The following is a 17,418-nucleotide window of genomic DNA, read 5'->3' on the forward strand; positions in this document are numbered from 1 at the left end:
AAACAGGTTAAATTAGCACCATCATACTGCTTAACGTTATGAAATACCCACAAATAAAATAATCAGGTGACTCTTATTTTCTTGGTTCAATATGTCCATACCTGGCATTTCCATTTATGTAATAAAGCATTCTTGTTGTGTCCTTAATGACTGCATAGCATTCATTTGCTAAAACAAATCCAGGATTGATTGATACTGTATCCCAGTAAACCCTATACAACAGAAACACAATCTATACGCTTGATTATAAATGAATTGCAAAACACACAATAGCCATCACATCCATCCACCACTAAACGCAGAAGTAAAAAATATTTATATTTACACTAATAGCTCCAACTCTAACAAATGACGAGACCTATTTGCGTTGCAAATGCTTGTTCTTTCTTGATGTTGTCCAGCATTGGGAAAGCCTATATGTCTAAAAGGTGAGACTTCTTGATTTTGCCAATGTGTTTTTATTGTGGTTGTAAACCTCCTTTTTATGGTGTAGCTCTGGTCAGAGCCTCATCTCTGGAGTTACACTATGTGAAAGATGCTCAGATTATTGTCCGGGTCCTATCGGGCTCTGATAGTATAAAGGACTTCCTTCGCAGCAATTGATTATATTTCCCGCTGTTTTTGTGAGGCTCTTTGTGGTGTGGTCCATTCACTGGAAAAGGCTCTCTTAGACCTGGCAGCCATAGGGTGGTCTTTCCCCAACTTTTTTCCTGCCTCCCTCCATTTTCTGCACTCGATTTTGCTGGCTTTAGGACTCTGCACCCATTACCACTGCTAATCAGTGCTAAAGTGTTTGTGCTCTCTCCCCTGAACATGGTAACATGGGCTCACACTCAGTTGGCATATTTAATTTGATTATAAGTCCCTGGTAAAGTGCTCTACATGTGCCCAGGGCCTGCAAATTATTTGCTACTAGTGGGGCTGCAGCACCGTCTGTGCCACCCACTTATGCAGCCTGAAACTATGTCTCAGGCCTGCCACTGCAGTGCCTGTGTGTGAAGTTTACTGCAACTTCGACTTGGCATTTAAAGCTACTTGCCAAGCCTAAAACTCCCCTTTTATTACATATAAGTCACCCCTAAGGAAGGCCCTTGGTAACCCAAAGGGCAGGACGCTATGTGAGTAAAAGGCAGAACATATACTTCTATGTTTTACATGTCCTGGTAGTGACAAACAGTAAATTACTTTTTCAATGCTGTAAGGCCTACTCCTCTCATTGGCTGGAACTGGGAAATCCTTACAATACCTTTTAAGCTGTAATTCCTGATTGGAATGGAGTAGCCTTTTCATGTTTCATATCTTTGCAATGGTAATGATAAATCCTCTTTACTGGTAAAGTCGGATTTAACATTACTATTTTAGAAAAGGTATTTTTAGAAAGTGGACTTTTCTCTGCTTGTACTGCTCTTTGTGCCTTACAACCTGTCTCTAATACATGTCTGGGCTAGGTGACCGACCCCTTTGTGTATTCCTTCTAGAGAGCTACAGAACCTGCAAGGGTTGGGGTGATTTAGCACTTATCTGCATCCCGATGGTTCTTTCTGGGCAGATGGGGGGAAGGGGCCCACTCTTACTCCTCACAGGGTAGTAGACTGACCCCATACAAAGGAATGATAACTCCCTTTGGTAGACTAGAGTGAGTGCTGGGTTTGGAAGAGATACTGGTGCCCTTCAAAACCACTCTTCGAAGTTTCCCTCACATCAAAGGCACATTTGAATGTAAATGCTGAGTCTCTGGCCCCATCAAATACGACACTTATCGATCTACACAGAACCGCTGTCAGAAGAACTGTGGTGCTGCTGCACAAAAGACTCTACTGGAGTCTTGGTTACTCCTTGAGTCCACACTCCGCGATAGGAGGGCGTCAAGGAAGGATCGTATGCCCGTGCTCTGCCTATTGCATCTTTACATTGAAAGTGTAATCTAGAATTTCTTCAGCGCACTTGTCTATGTGGTCATTTAAATGTCTCATCTAATGCCAATAGATATTCGTGATGGACCCACCATTTAACCTTATCCGGTGTTCTTTTTATTTTTTTTCCAACAGGTGCAATAAATGCAGTAATAAACACAAAAGATGAAGGGATTAAACATCACTTGTGTAGGAAGTGATGTAAAAACAATACACCTCGAAATTTCTTCCCTTGAAGGCTAATGCCTTGCCAAAGTCTTTTTCTACAGCAGAAAACCCAAACTGCCCTATGTGGTCTGTACGTGGCTCTTAGGGATCAACTGATCTACATTGATGAAATAACACACTGACATACTGAAGCAAGCCTGATAAGGTTCTAATTACAAAGAAAGTGCTAACCTGGATCAGAAAGAACACTCAGAAGAGAAACCGTATGAATATATAGAAAGTGACAACACATTTATTGGGGGAGAGAAAGAGCAAGTGTAACATCAGAAAATCATGCTGGAGAAGAACCATATTGATTGACTGACTGTGGAAAAGTTTTCTTTGCAATGAAAGACCTAATGCAGCATCAGAGTGTCCATGTACAGGAGAAACAATATAAATGTACAGAATGTAATAAAGTGTTCCATAGGAAGAAGAATCTAAGACAGCATTACAAAATCCACACTGGAGAGAAACCATATAAATGTACAGAATGTAATAAAGTGTTCCATAGGAAGAAGAATCTAAGACAGCATTACAAAATCCACACTGGAGAGAAACCATATAAATGTTTTGACTGTAATAAAGTGTTCATAAGGAAGAAGAACCTAAAGCAGCATCAACAAACCCATAACCGGGAGAAGCTGTATCAATGTACAGAATGTTGCAAAGCATTTATAACAATTGGACAGCTAAAACGACATCTGGACCTCCACACTGGGGAGAAACCATATAAATGTACAGAATGTGACAAAGCATTTATAAGAAATGGAGCGCTAAAGCAACATCATAAAATCCACACTGGGGAGAAACCATACCAATGTACAGAATGTGACAAGGCATTTATAACACTTGGAGAGCTAAAGCAACATCATAAAATCCACACTGGGGAGAAACCATATAAATGTACAGAATGTGACCAATCATGTATAACAAATAGAGATCTAAAGAGACATCATAAAATCCACACTGGGGAAAAACCATATAAATGTACAGAATGTGACAAAGCATTTATAGGAAATGGAGAGCTAAAGCGACATCAGAAAATGCACACTGGGGAGAAACCATATAAATGTACAGAATGTGAAAAAGCATTTATAGGAAATGGAGAGCTAAAGCGACATCAGAAAATGCACACTGGGGAGAAACCATATAAATGTACAGAATGTGAAAAAGCATTTATAACAAATAGAAAGCTAAAGCAACATCAAAAGGTCCACACTGGGGAGAAACCATATCAATGCACAGAATGTGACAAAGCATTTATAACAAATGAAGAGCTAACACGACATCAGAAAATTCACACTGGGGAGAAACCATATAAATGTACAGACTGTGACAAGGCATTCATTAGAAAGTCACAGCTAATGGAACATCAGAAAGTCCACACTGGGGAGAAACCATATCAATGTACAGAATGTGACAAAGCATTTATAACAAATGCACAGCTGAAGCGACATCAAATTATCCACTCTGGGGAGAAACCATATCAATGTACAGAATGTGAAAAAGCATATATAAGAAATGGAGAGCTAAAGCAACATCAAAAGGTCCACACTGGGGAGAAACCATATCAATGTACAGAATGTGACAAAGCATTTATAACAAATGGAGAGCTAACGCGACATCAGAAAGTCCACACTGGGGAGAAACCATATCAATGTACAGAATGTGACAAAGCATTTATAACAAATGAACAGCTGAAGTGACATCAATTTATCCACTCTGGGGAGAAACCATATCAATGTACAGAATGTGAAAAAGCATTTATAACAAATGGAGAGCTAAAGCAACATCAAAAGGTCCACACTGGAGAGAAACCATATCAATGTACAGAATGTGACAAAGCATTTATAACAAATGGAGAGCTAAAGCGACATCAGAAAATTCACACTGGGGAGAAACCATATAAATGTACAGACTGTGATAAAGCATTTATAAGAAATGGAGAGCTAACGCGACATCAGAAAAGCCACACTGGGGAGAAACCATATAAATGTACAGAAGTGACAAAGCATTTATAACAAATGTACAGCTGAAGCTACATCAATATATCCACTCTGGGGAGAAACCGTATCAATGTGCAGAATGTGGCAAAGCATTTATCAAATATAGACAGCTAAGGCAACATCAGAGAGTTCACACTGGGGAGAAACCGTATGAAGGCACTTAATGTGACAACGCATTTATAACCAATGGAGAGCTGAAGCAACATTAGAAAATCCCCACCGGAGAGAGACCATACAACTGCACTGAATGTGAGAAGTCATTTATTAGAAAGTCGCATCTTTTGCAACATCAGATAGTCCACATAGGAGAGAAACCCTATGAATGTACATAAATCAGCAAGACATTTATTACTTGGCAAAGATAGATACTACATCAGAAATTCCACACTGGTGAGAAACGATATGGCTGTCCTGAATGTGACTTAGCAGTTATTACAAAGCAAAGTTTAAAAATACATCAGAATGTTCACACATTAAAGAAACCATATAATTGTACAAAATGTGACAGCGCCTTTATTACAAATGGAGGGTGACCATTCAACTGCACCGCATGTGAGAAGGTTTTTATTATAAAGAGAGAGTTAAAGCAATATCAGCGTCCACACTGTGGAGAAACCAAATGAATGTACAGAATGTGACTGGGGATTTATTACAAAGCAAACTGGAACACAAGATCAGGAAGTTCACGCAGGGGAGAAAACATATGTATGTACTGAATACCACAAAGCATTCATAATAAATGGAAAACTGAAGCGACATCCGAAAATCTACATGGCAAAAAATCCAATGTATGTACAAAGTTTAATAAAGTCTTCCACAGGAAGAATAAGCTAACGCAGCATAAACAAATCCACACAAGGGAGAAACCCTATTAATGAATAGAATATGACAAGGGATCGATTACAAAACAAAATATATATCAGAATGTTCACAAGGAGAGAAACTCTATAAATGTATTGAATGTGACCATGCATTCATAAATGGAGAGCTAACTCAACATCAAAATTCAACCCTGAAGACCACACTGAATTTAGCAAGGCATTTATTGGCAAGGAAGAGGTAAAACCGCATCATCAGAAAGTCCCTACTGGGAAAAATCTATATGAATGTACAGACTCAATCAATCAATGGGTATTAAGCGTGGCAAATCATCAGTGAGGTTCTCAAGGTGCTGGGTGAGGAGTTGTTGTCCAGAGGGACTGATCAGTTGAACAGCCAGGTCTTGAGTCCTTTCCAGATTCTAGGAGTTTAAGCGAGGAAGAGGGAGGTGGAATTCAAGTGTCTGGCGGGGAGCCATCTAGAGATCTTGCGGTGCATGCACATTGTGAGGAAGCAGATGGCGGAGATCATGTTGATTTGCTTCTTCATGGAGAGCTTGTTGTCCTGGACAATGCTGGAGTCATGGGCATGGTCGGTAAGGAAAGAAGCAAGGTTCTGCTGACCACCATGCATTGCTTCAAGGAGATGCGTGGTTAGTGAAGATGAGGACTTCTGTCTTGTCCATGTTCAGGTTTAGGCAGTTGTGCTTCATCCAGTCGGTGATGTTGGCCATGTACCTATGTAATTTGTCTCTGGAGGTAGTGAGGTGGGTCTAGAAGACGACTTTCAGCCCGTGCGATCTGACAATGTTGGCTAGGGGTGTCATGTAATGTAGAAGGAGGGGGGCTAACTGAGGATCCTTGTGCGGTGCCGCAGATCATGTCCTTGGGTTCAGGAGTAGGGCGGTGTCTGATTGTCTGGGTTTTTCTGGTGAGGTAGGAGACGATCCATTTGAGGGCATTTCTTTGGATTCCGATGTGGTGAAGCTTGTCGATCAGGATCTGGTGGGAGACCATGTTGAAAGCAGCTGAGAGGTCAAGGAAGATGAGGACTGTAGTCTCATTGTGGTCCAGGAGGGCTCTGATGTCATCTATGGCTGCTATCAAGGTGGTCTCAGTGCTTTGATTGGCTCGGAAGCCGAACTGGGAGGAGTCCAGGAGGTTGTTGTGCTTCAGGTGTCTGGTCAGCTGCCTCTTGATCGACCTCTCTAAGACTTTGGCCGGGAACAAAAGCAGGGGTATCATTTGGGAGTTCTTCAGCTGCTCTAGGTCTGCTGAAGGATTTTTTAGGAGGGTTTTTTTTTCTGGAGGGTTTTCACTTCTGTGTGTTACCACTCTTCCAGGAAGGAGGCCATGGCAATGGATCTTTTCAGTGGTTTTGTGAGCTCTAAACTGATCGCCTTGGTCCTGAGGTTAAATATAAGGTGGGGGCATGGATCAGTGGGTACCCCAGAGTGGATCAACTTCATTATAGAGGTGGTGTCTTGTGAGATGAGGAGGTCCCAGGAAGCGGCCAGAGGCCGGAGTTAGTGTCAGTGAGTGTGAGGAGGTCGAGGCTATAACTGGCGGAGAGCTGAGATTCAAAGTCCCTGTAGGTGAAGGCGATTTTCTAATGAAAGTAGTCAGCAACCATTTTGCACTGATCCCAGAAGGGAGTTATGATATTTTTGGTGGACGCAGGGTTGCTGAATTCCCTAACAATGGTGAAGAGCTCAGTGCTGTGGTTTGAGCTGATCTCTATGCAGCATGTGAGGGCATTCTTCTTCGCTTCATTGAGGAGGTGGTAGTGGTTGATCGATGTCCTGAAGGTGGTGTAGTGCACAGAATCCTTACTGGTACTCCATCTATTTTCTAGCCAACAATAGTCTGATTGAGAGGTTTGAAGTTCCGCGGTAAACAAGTTGACACACTTTGCGGATTCTCTGATCTTGTTCGGCTTAGCGGGGTCACATAGTCAGTGATCCAGTCTGCTAAGTTCTTGATGGCCTATTTAAGGTCTGGAGCTGTGTCCGGTTAGTTGGCATGGAGAGTGTTGTTCCAGTTCTCATCTGAGACAGTTTTCAAGTTGCGCTGAGGTGTGCTGGGTGGTTTGGCTTTGGTTTGTGTAGCGCTGTGCCCTGTGATTGTGAAGTGGACAATGGAGTGGTCGGTCCAGGTGAGTTCTGTGACATAGTGGTACTTGATTGTTTTGCTGATGGAGTCAAGTATGTGCCCTACGATGTGCTTTGGGTCGATGATGAGTTGGATGAGGCCGATGTTGCTGATGCTTTCTATTAGGTTGTCAGTGCTGACATCACTAAGGTCTTCCATGTGGAAGTTGAGATCTGCTAAGAATATATAGTGTTCGGTGGCAATGGCGAGTTGGGTGATGAAGCAAGGGATGGCTTCGCAAAAGTCAGGGCGAGTTCCTAGAGAATGTGACAAAGTGTTCTTAATGAAGTAACCATATGAGTGTAAAGACAGTGACAAGGCATTTATTAGAAGGGCACCGCACAGTCAATGGAGGAGGAACCATATAAAGGGCCAAGGGTATGACCAAGGGTATGACCAGACGTGGGTCCTGGGCTCACTGTCCACTGGATTCAAGATGACTGATTAGGGGTGATACCCCAAAACCGGTTCCAGGATGCTTGTTTCAGGTCCAGGGAGGACCTGGCTTTGCAGTTCTGTCATGTATTCCTATAGGTTCTGAATCGATCCCCCTATTCCTGACCCTATTCTGGTTAAACAAACTAACAAGTTAACTAGCAGTCAGCCCATGAGGCAGAAAACCCCCATGATGCAGATACCGTTATCTGACGCAGTCACACTACGGCACAGGAACGTGTTATCTGATTAGGTCATAACGCTTGCGATCTAATTAGACAAGCGACATTCCTCCAGCCCCTGATAAGGCATACGGAGTTCTCATAACAAATCAAACCTATGACAACCTGGAAAATCCGTGCGGCCATTGTTTTGATTTCACAGAGAACTTCAGCAAAAGAATGTGCTAACGACCTGGTCGTATGACATCTTTATTGACGTATCTATGTCCATCCTTACGTCAATCTCGGCACCTTAAAGGTATAAATATTACCGATCTTGCCCTATGCAAACACACGGTGGTGACGAGACGGAGCAGCCATACTTGCCGAAGCCCAGAGCAGAGCAGACCCCGCTGGCAACAGCCCCGCCTTCCTGACGCGCTGAGAACGAGACGCGCTGCTTTCTCCTGCCGAGAGACCCAGCACCGGCGCTTCCGGGTAGCCCTCGCAGGCAGCCTGGAATATCGAGACCAGAGAGAGAGATACCATCCCTCATTCATCCTAACTTCCAGGTACAGAACTGAATAACCCCTCACAGAGAATTCTTAAGTTAGTCACTTGGCAAAACCAAACTTAACTTAAACTGTAACTTTCTATTCCCGCCCACGCATCAGGCTTAGGTCAGGTACACGGGGTAGGCGTATTTAGAAACACCAGTTGAGTACGTTTAGTCAAATGTATATGTGTATGTAATATATTTTATTCATTTTAAACATCATATGGCTTAGAAACCATATCAATGTTTTTACAGTATTATTTTATACTATTGCTTTCAATGTATGCACTTTACTTAACTATAAGTATTGCAATAATATCGATCCATTTCTCTTGTATGAGAAAAGAGACTGATCAATAAATAACACCTTTTTATTGAACACGCCCGTCTCTTCCTTTTCTCTACAATCTGATGAGACTAAGAATGCACGTACTGACTGAGTAAAATAAATTGCCTTTTGTTCACACGACTCTCAAGATATACTCTTGATTAGGGGAGAGCAAAGTTGTCATGTTCTATGGTTGTCAGAAACTAAATCCCTTCTTGTCTAATCAGGGAAGTTAAGTCCTACCTGAACATTCGAGAAAGTTTCTAGTGAACTCTGAGCTAAGCTGGCAAACCCAAAACTTTAAGTCTAATATCGACAGTAGTAGACCTAGTTAACGTCTGATCTAGGCCTTTACTATTGTAGGTATTATTCCAATGCGCAGAGCCTATTGGGATGATAGGAACTACACTACATGGCGCCCAACGCGTTTGGAAAGGGCGATAAAACTAACGTAAGACATTTAGAGTAACTCAGTCGTGCTTTCTCACTCAGACCCCTTTTCCCATAATACTCCAAAGACGTCTGGAGTGGGTGAAAGGTTATATCCTCCAAAACCTCGCAGGAGGGAACTCCTATGTATGGTTTTTGGTATAGTCAACGTTGAAGGATACACTGTTCCAAATTATTGTGCATCTAATCCTTTGTTTCCATAAGAAACCTGATCTGCAAACAAAAGAAATAACCATCCTGTCGGTAAAATGGACAGTGATGAAGAAAGAGAGACAGTTAGAATAGCAACTGAACTCGCAGCAGCTGATGCTACTATGCAAGACGCAGACCCGGAGATAATACTCATCCCGGTCATCAAAAGGAAATCTATAACCATAAAACTTATAGAAAATGGACTGACACCTAGAGGTGGTACAGTCATATTCGTAATTGAGGCACACAAATATCGGCAGACAGAGGTATACTATTCATGGATAAATTTTCCAGCAGCAAATCCTGTAACAAAGTACTTCCACTATTACAAAATAGAGGAACCTCCTGAAACGTACACTCCTTTCGAGGAGGTGGAAGTACCACTCAAATTTCAAGAGCATTTGCTCTTATTTGATGGCGCCCTAAAACATAATAATCACATCACCAGGCTCTGTCCTTTAGGTAGACCAGGAGCAACGTGGCCGGTCCTAGCCGGATACACACCACATCCAGACATCGAAAGAATGCCTGCACCAGAGCTTTTAACACAGCTAAAACAATTAATAAAAATACATAGACAATTAGTCCAGTATGTGATGCGGACTTCAACAATTCAGCCAGCAATTAAAATTCCACAGCTGACCCCTCACCAGGGGAACACAAATAAAATTACACCACAGAACATCCAATCCTGCTTAGGTAAAGTACCGGCTAAACGGGAACAAATACCATTCTGGCTAGCGCAAAAGATCACCCAAATAGAGGCGGTGTTTCTAGACACCACCCAGCTAGAAAAACACAGGATTCTGACTATCTGTCTTCCAATGGGAATCGCACCACACATTGAGGACTGTGACACTTGGGGTACAGTCTTTGCTTCCATCTACACAAAAACGCACGGTGTTCCATCCATTTCGGTAATACCAGATGTGCTAAAACAAATTCAAGATGAATACGGTCCAGAACCTGCCTTAACTCTTGGTATGAAATTACTAAAAGACTTCAAGCAGGTCTCGGCTATATTATTAGCCAACATAAAGGGAGAAGCAGCAAACGTGGCGATCCGCCAGAGGTTAAAAGAGACAGATATAGCAGACCAACCAGCTGAAATTGCCAGAATCATAGAAAAATCCTATGAGGAACTAGGTAGAGATAGTTTAGGTGGAATACCAGTAAAACCGCAACTGACTGAAAGTCCTGAAAAAATATTTTTTAATAATAATTCACCAAAAAAGAACTGGGATGGAAACAAACAATCCAATCCTAAAGAAAAGAAATTCCAGTCCAGGGGAAGGTCTCCTAGGCGAAGGGAGAAATCTCCGAACCAAAGACACAGGTCACCTCAGAGTGACCCCTCTGGGAAAAGATATAACCTTAGAAATAGGGATAATATAAAAAAGCCTGATAGATATCAAGACATTGATACACGTCCCTCTCAATCTTTTCAGACTTCCTCGCAGAAATCGGAAAGAAGAGGACGATCAGAACAAAGAGAAGAGCACGCCAAGTCCAAAGACAAGGAACCTGCTCAGCTAAAAAAGAAATTACAATTTCCAAAAAAGAAGGTAGCCAGCATTAAAATAGTTAACAATGCCGAGAATTCTGAGGACACAACTGAAAAACGGAGAATGGGCTCAGACAATGCTAGACAGCGCAGCAGAAGTGAGCATAGCTCGCAAAGTCCTTATGAATCATCTGGAGACAGTGGACACGAATGAATATCTTCAAGTGGAAACTGCAGACACCAGAGTTAGCAAACCTCACAAAATATACGAAATAACATTACGTATAGAGGGGGATAAGACTAGAAAAATAAGGGGACTATTTTGGGATAATCTCTCCAAGGGCTATGACATCCTTCTAGCTGAAAAAGACTGGCCACCAGAGTTTGTCAGGGAGTGCCCTCATGGCGAAGAAATAATTATGCCTGCCTTCTCAAATCATATCCCAATTCATAAAAATACACACTTGCTAGAAAGTGGGCAGTGGCTCTAGCTCCTGCTTTATATAAAAATCATGTAGGATGGGATGAGGACTCTCCTCCTCACAAAATCCAGTTAAAATCACAACCTGCTGCACAAAGGCAGTACCCAATTAAGCAAGAAGCTAAAAAACAGGTAAAAGAAATACTAGATCAGCTAGAATACCAGGGGGTGATTGAAACTTGCACCTCACAAATGAACAACCCTTTGTTTCCGGTCTCCAAACCAGACAATTCATACCGTCTAGTTTTGGATTACCGACACCTTAACACATGTTGCAAAACTTTTGCAGTGCAAAACTCACATAGTGCTGCACTAATGAATAACATAGTGCGCAAAAAATACAAAACAACCTTAGACATCTCTAATGGATTCTTTTGTCAAAACATAGCACCGGAGAGCAGATATTTAACTGCATTCTCAATAAATGGCACTCAAAAACAATTCTGTCGGTTAGCCCAGGGGTACAAGAACAGCCCGGGAGTATTCTCAGCGAGAGTAACAGAATTACTACAAATATATGATGATGAAGCATTATCTTATGTCGACGACATATACTTAACAGATGATGACTTGGATACTCACTTGAAGAGAGTGAACACCATAATACTTGGGTTCGCAGCAGAGGGTTACAAATTCAACTTTGCCCATCTGAAAGTCCTGTTCTTAGGATATGAATTATCAAGTGAAGGCAAAAGCCTGTCGGACAATTTCCTAGAGAAATGTGCCGTAATCCAAGCACCTAGAACACTAAAAAACCTACAGTCAATTCTAGGCTTCCTAAATTTCGGAAGAACATACATTGCAAATTATGCAGAAAGGGTTAAACCCCTTTATGATCTGATAAAACCAGATTTTAAAAAATTCAATTGGACTCAAATACACACAGAAATTCTGAGATCCTTACAAACAGACATGCTAATTAAAACAAAATTAGAAACACGTGACAATACACGCAATCTTGTGATTCGAGTCATCCCAGGGAGATGCGGATTCACATACCTGACCTCTAATGAGGGAGATAAGGTACCAATTGCATTCAAATCACACTTGTACACAGAAGCTGAACAGAAGTTCAGCAATAAAGTAAAAATTGTTCATGCAGTTCAAACCGCAATAGCTAGAGAAAAAGATCAAGCTGACGGTAGACATATCACAGTCAGAACAGCTGAATCAGCCTTTGAGGCATTAACAACACCATGTAATTTACCAACAACAACATTGGATCCGGCATGGATACAATGGGTGAATTCAATCACAACGGACAAAGTATACTACTACTTTGATCCAGAACTAGAAGAGTTGAAAAATTTAGAATATGAAAAAACATATCCTCTGCCAATCGACATTCTGCCTTTACGACATTACGCCTGTGTAATCTATACAAACGGACATGCTCAACCCTCCATTTGGGGAGAACAAGCATACAACCCCACATGTGAGATTACAAAAGAAGTGTGGCGCGGAGGTAAACTAAGACCTCTATTAACAAAAACACACTCAGTAGAAACTAATTCAGAACAACAAACTGAGATATTAGCTTTGAAAATGGCGCTAGATAATGCGGATCGCGAATTCCCGACACTTATAGTGTCTGATTCATATTACTGCGTCAAATCATACAACAAGGATTTGCAGACATGGATTCAAAACGGTTACAAAGATGACAGTGATGCACCAATAAAGCAGAAACTGCTATGGGAACAAGTAGCTCTTTTACAGAAAGAACTACCAAAGACTCACGTGACACGCTCACTGAGTCATCAACGTGATGGCGTTCACGTTGCAGGGAATTCATTGGCTGAAACAGCCACAGCGGCAGCCACTAAATCGGCTCCCGTAGTTCGAGAAAAGCGTACATTAAAATACATTGACGGTGAAACAGTGCTGGCGGTGAAAACGTCATCAAAAGGCGACTGCTCAGCGCTACCGATCAACTATCCACTCAATTATACATACATAATCGATGCAAACTCCGTCCCTTTTGCTCGAATCCCTGGAGTGGGGGATAGAGTGATTCCAAACATGGACAGGAGAAACTTGTTAATCGCAGACGCACATATGGGCGAGGGTCTCAGACACCTCAAACTAAAAGATTCTCTGGAAGAATTACAATCAAGGTACTGGTGGCCAGGCATGAGCCTGCACCACACCATGTTTGTGAAAAACTGCCCAAACTGCAACAGAGATCGCAGTGGGGAGAGAAACAGTGTAATACCTCGTCGTTTCACTCCAGAAAAAATCAACAGTAAAAAGCAAGGCTTGCGATTAACATATACAGGCTAGTTTCCACTTATAATGTAGATCACCAGCACTCGGCTGACGTCTGGACTGTTATACAAAGATTAGCGAGTCTAAATGGCATATACGCTAAGAGCATGCTACGTTTGACCATTGTTTTCACTCTAGCCCTCCAGCCTGATGGGAAACATGGCCAAATGAGCATAGCACAGCGGGAATCTTCTCACTTCCTTCCTGAGGGATACGGGATGGTGTAAAGAAAAAACCAAGGCATAAAGCAATCTATAACGGAAAGGATATTAGGTTCGGGAGCTGGGTGGGTCAAACATCTAATAAGTGTCCAACGTAGTCTAAATAACTTGCCAAGAAATTCTCTGAAGGGATTCAGTGCGTACAAATTATTATTTGGAACTAGGATGTTGATCTCTGACATTGATAGTCAGACTTCAGTGGTGAAAGAAAAAAGCTTTGATATCAAAGACCGTTTGGCTATTTTACAGGACTTAAACAAAACAAGAAAAGACCTGAGCAACATAAAGTTGAAACAACAGCCAACAACCACTGAAGAACCACCACCTGTCCCAGCAAGACCTGTCTGGATTCCAAAAGTCGGGGATCTAGTCAGGGAAAAGATCGCGGTAAAGAAGGAATTTGGGCCTTCTTTCAGAAAAGCAGTTCCTGTCTTGTCTGTCAACGGGACAAGATCAGTTGTACTACCGCCACTTGCTGGTAAAAAGGAGAACCGAGTTGTATCCATCGACCTGGTAAAACCACAATCATGTGGCCGATAACAAACAGTAGGCCAAGTGGACTCCCAATAAGTAGCAGAACACCAAGGTTTGCTACCAGTACAGAGGTCCTATCGAAGAGGCTCATCACATTCGAAACGCCTACAGAAGAACAACAAGGACTATGCAACAATGCAATAGAACTAAGACCTCTGAAAACCCAAATAAAAACATTTAGCAGAGACACACCAATCTATAATGAAGTACCGAGTGAAAACGCAAGAAACAATAATCCTGAAGCAATTGGAACAATTGACAGAACTGCATCCGGCTACTTCATAAACTTCGATGATTCCTCTGAAAGCCTCAGTGAATCAAAGACACAGCCATCATCAAAATCCTTTAAAGATAAAGCTAAAGAACTTTTGAAACAACTAAAAGAAACATATCTGATTTCTCCATGGATTGAATTTTGGGTGGGTTTTGGTGCATTTATCCTCATACTTTGGCTCATCATGATACTAACTTTGGGACGCTTCATTGAGGGAAAATATGCTAAAATGGACACAGCAAGTCAGAAAATCAACTTGATCCTCAAACCACACACATCTTCACACGTCGAGAAAAGAGAACTTTCTTCAGTCAACTTCACAGCCAATCCGATACCGGGTGGGGTAGCATGGGACAACACTGACTACGAAATCTACGGTCCGGTGGAAATCCTGAAATATCCACACCAAATTAAGATCTCATTGAGTGACTTTGTAAAACCAAACTCATTTGCTGATGATTGGGACTTCGAAAGCATTAATAATATGATGTCTGACTTAGTAATGTCTGCTAAATTTACCAAACATGATTATTTGCAGGGTTCTACAAATTATGATAGTATGTATTGCTACAACCACTATGGTAACCATTTTTTACATAGATCTGCACAACCTAGAAATGTTTTAAATTATAATCAATGGGAACATTGTGCAACGCCTCCGAAAGGAAGCTCAAGAACCTTCTATGACAAATATTCATACTTTTCAGGTTTTAACACAAGTAATGCAGAAACATTTTATTTCAAATTGTCAAACAAGACAGGGACCAAGACCATGATAACCAACACAAAATTGATATATTCAGATTCATTCTTTGAAAAAATGAATACTTTTGGTTTTGATTATTGGGACAAAAATGTTGAATTGAAAAGTGTTTGGGGTACAAAAGATTGGCAAGTACAGGGTATAGAATCACTGTTTAGAGCCTGCATGATCCCAGAACAAATTATATTTTTAAATGACACTGTCCAACAAACCACCTGTCTTGGCTTAGCCAAAATCAAAGACTTAAATAAACCGTCTATTCCAAAGCCAACAATGTTCAGCAATAGCTCTGATACAGATGAAGAGATAGACGTAAACCATATATTAAACCAAAACAGAACACATCCAAATTGGAAACAGTGGTTGATCTGGCCCACAGATACTAATAACTGTCAAGACAGATTCCTGAACAAAACACAGGGGTTCAAAATGACCAGGCCAGACCCTAGATATCCTCAAAGACAACACCCAGGGATAATAACCACCTACAGTGTGGGCAAATTGTGCCTTCAATGGCTACAAACTTCCACACTGGCAGAAATTAAGCAACACCTAACTTTACTTACTGATGGTGCTGACTTGCGTGATTTCATTATGGGACCACGCAAACAGCGTCAAAAACGTTTCATAGCAGCCTCTGTATATGCAGCATACAATGAGGCCTGGAAGGTTACTCAAATTGAAACAGCAGAGAGAATACGGGAAATTGACCGTATTAATTTGGAAAAATCGCTTTCTGTAGTGGACAATGGGTTAATGACTCTGTCCTCCAGAATTTTTTCTTTGGACAGCATTGTGTCTTCAGCCATCGACATATTATCGCAAGACTTACTGTTGTTACAACACGGTCAGTCACAATTGCGTTCTATTGTACAGCTTGGCTGGACGTTACAAAATCTGCGTTCAGGCTATGTGTCTTGGCGTTTAATCAACACAACGTCACTATTCCAAATCTTTAACCTTACTGATAGACAAATCAGTATGGCCCAGAAGGGTGCTGATTATACAATCCTGAGCATTGAGAAACTTGAGAGATTACCAGTGACAATGTCAGAACGACCTGTAAGTGAATGGATAATACATGGGATAATAAATATTCCAATCTCAACCTTCAGGTTTCAATACTGCCAAAAATATATACAGGCTGGCATGTACGAAAAATTGGGAAAGGGGTACATTAAAACAACATGGAACCTGCCCTATTCACATGCATGTGTCAGTAATAAAGGACAGAAAGTGTTTCTTAGTGGCAATAATTGTGCGATGTCACTAAGCGGCACGCTTCTGTGTAACGGAATTAGTTTGCATGGAGCCTGTGAAGGGAATTCATACAACCTTTCATGTCACCAGCAAGGCGCACCTGCAACTGAGATAGAACCATTCTTTCAAAGACTCTATAATGGGAGTTACATTCTAATTGTAGACCGCAGATGCTGTAGTCTTATGCCCGGGACTCCTTATCTCGTAACTACGACTGCGAAGGTCAAGTGCTGTGGACGCTCATTGTTCCCCAGCTCCTTTCCAGACAGGGAGGCAAGGGCATGGCCCAATTTGAAAATTACTTCTATTCGAATAGATACTTTAAGCAGAATGAAAACAGTGCTTCTTCAGACGCCTACAAGGCTCACGTCATCAAAAGAAACGTATGATCTACAAGTCGCAAGGACGACTGCAGAGATACATTCATTGTTATCGACTAAATTCCCCCATACATTTCGCGGAAATCCTTAATGAAATCTTAAATATTTCTGATACCACTGGGGTCTCAAAGGTATTTAAGACAGTATTTTCAATGGCATTAACACCATTCAAAGCCATACTGGGTATTTTTCCAGATTTCGTCCATTCGATTTTTGGCGGACTTCCCCTGATCCTGGGACTAATTGCAGGAATCCTATTCTTAGTCCTTATTTTTTGTTATGGCAACCCATGTCACAGACCAAACTCTCGCGACAATGGAAGAAACAATCCTAGCCATTGGATACCGGGACCGGATAACAAAAATCCTGGGACTTTCCCGGCTTAGAGACCTGAACATGACTTGGTTTCTATCATTTCGACCAATGTGGCAAAGATGTGTTTTACCTGTATTAAGGTGTCTGCTATGCGGAGAAGAATGCGTGTTAGACACCTGTCTGACGCTACAATCGGAT

General features: G+C 41.6%; 2 protein-coding genes across 2 annotated transcripts in view; both read left to right on the plus strand.

Moving 5' to 3' along the window:
• The window catches only part of LOC144764072 (uncharacterized), a 78,411-nt gene extending 74,254 nt beyond the window's left edge, over nucleotides 1-4,157 (plus strand). The window contains exon 3 of the mRNA XM_078650229.1: nucleotides 2,049-4,157. Within this exon, the coding sequence (XP_078506355.1) occupies nucleotides 2,468-3,829 (1,362 nt within the window). The 5' untranslated portion in view covers nucleotides 2,049-2,467 and the 3' untranslated portion in view covers nucleotides 3,830-4,157. The remainder of the gene's footprint in view (nucleotides 1-2,048) is intronic.
• The window catches only part of LOC144764073 (uncharacterized), a 195,704-nt gene that overhangs the window by 73,650 nt on the left and 104,636 nt on the right, over nucleotides 1-17,418 (plus strand). The gene's annotated exons all lie outside the window — the stretch shown is intronic.

Source organism: Lissotriton helveticus, chromosome 6, assembly GCF_964261635.1.
Source record: "Lissotriton helveticus chromosome 6, aLisHel1.1, whole genome shotgun sequence".
Classification (NCBI taxonomy): domain Eukaryota; kingdom Metazoa; phylum Chordata; class Amphibia; order Caudata; family Salamandridae; genus Lissotriton; species Lissotriton helveticus.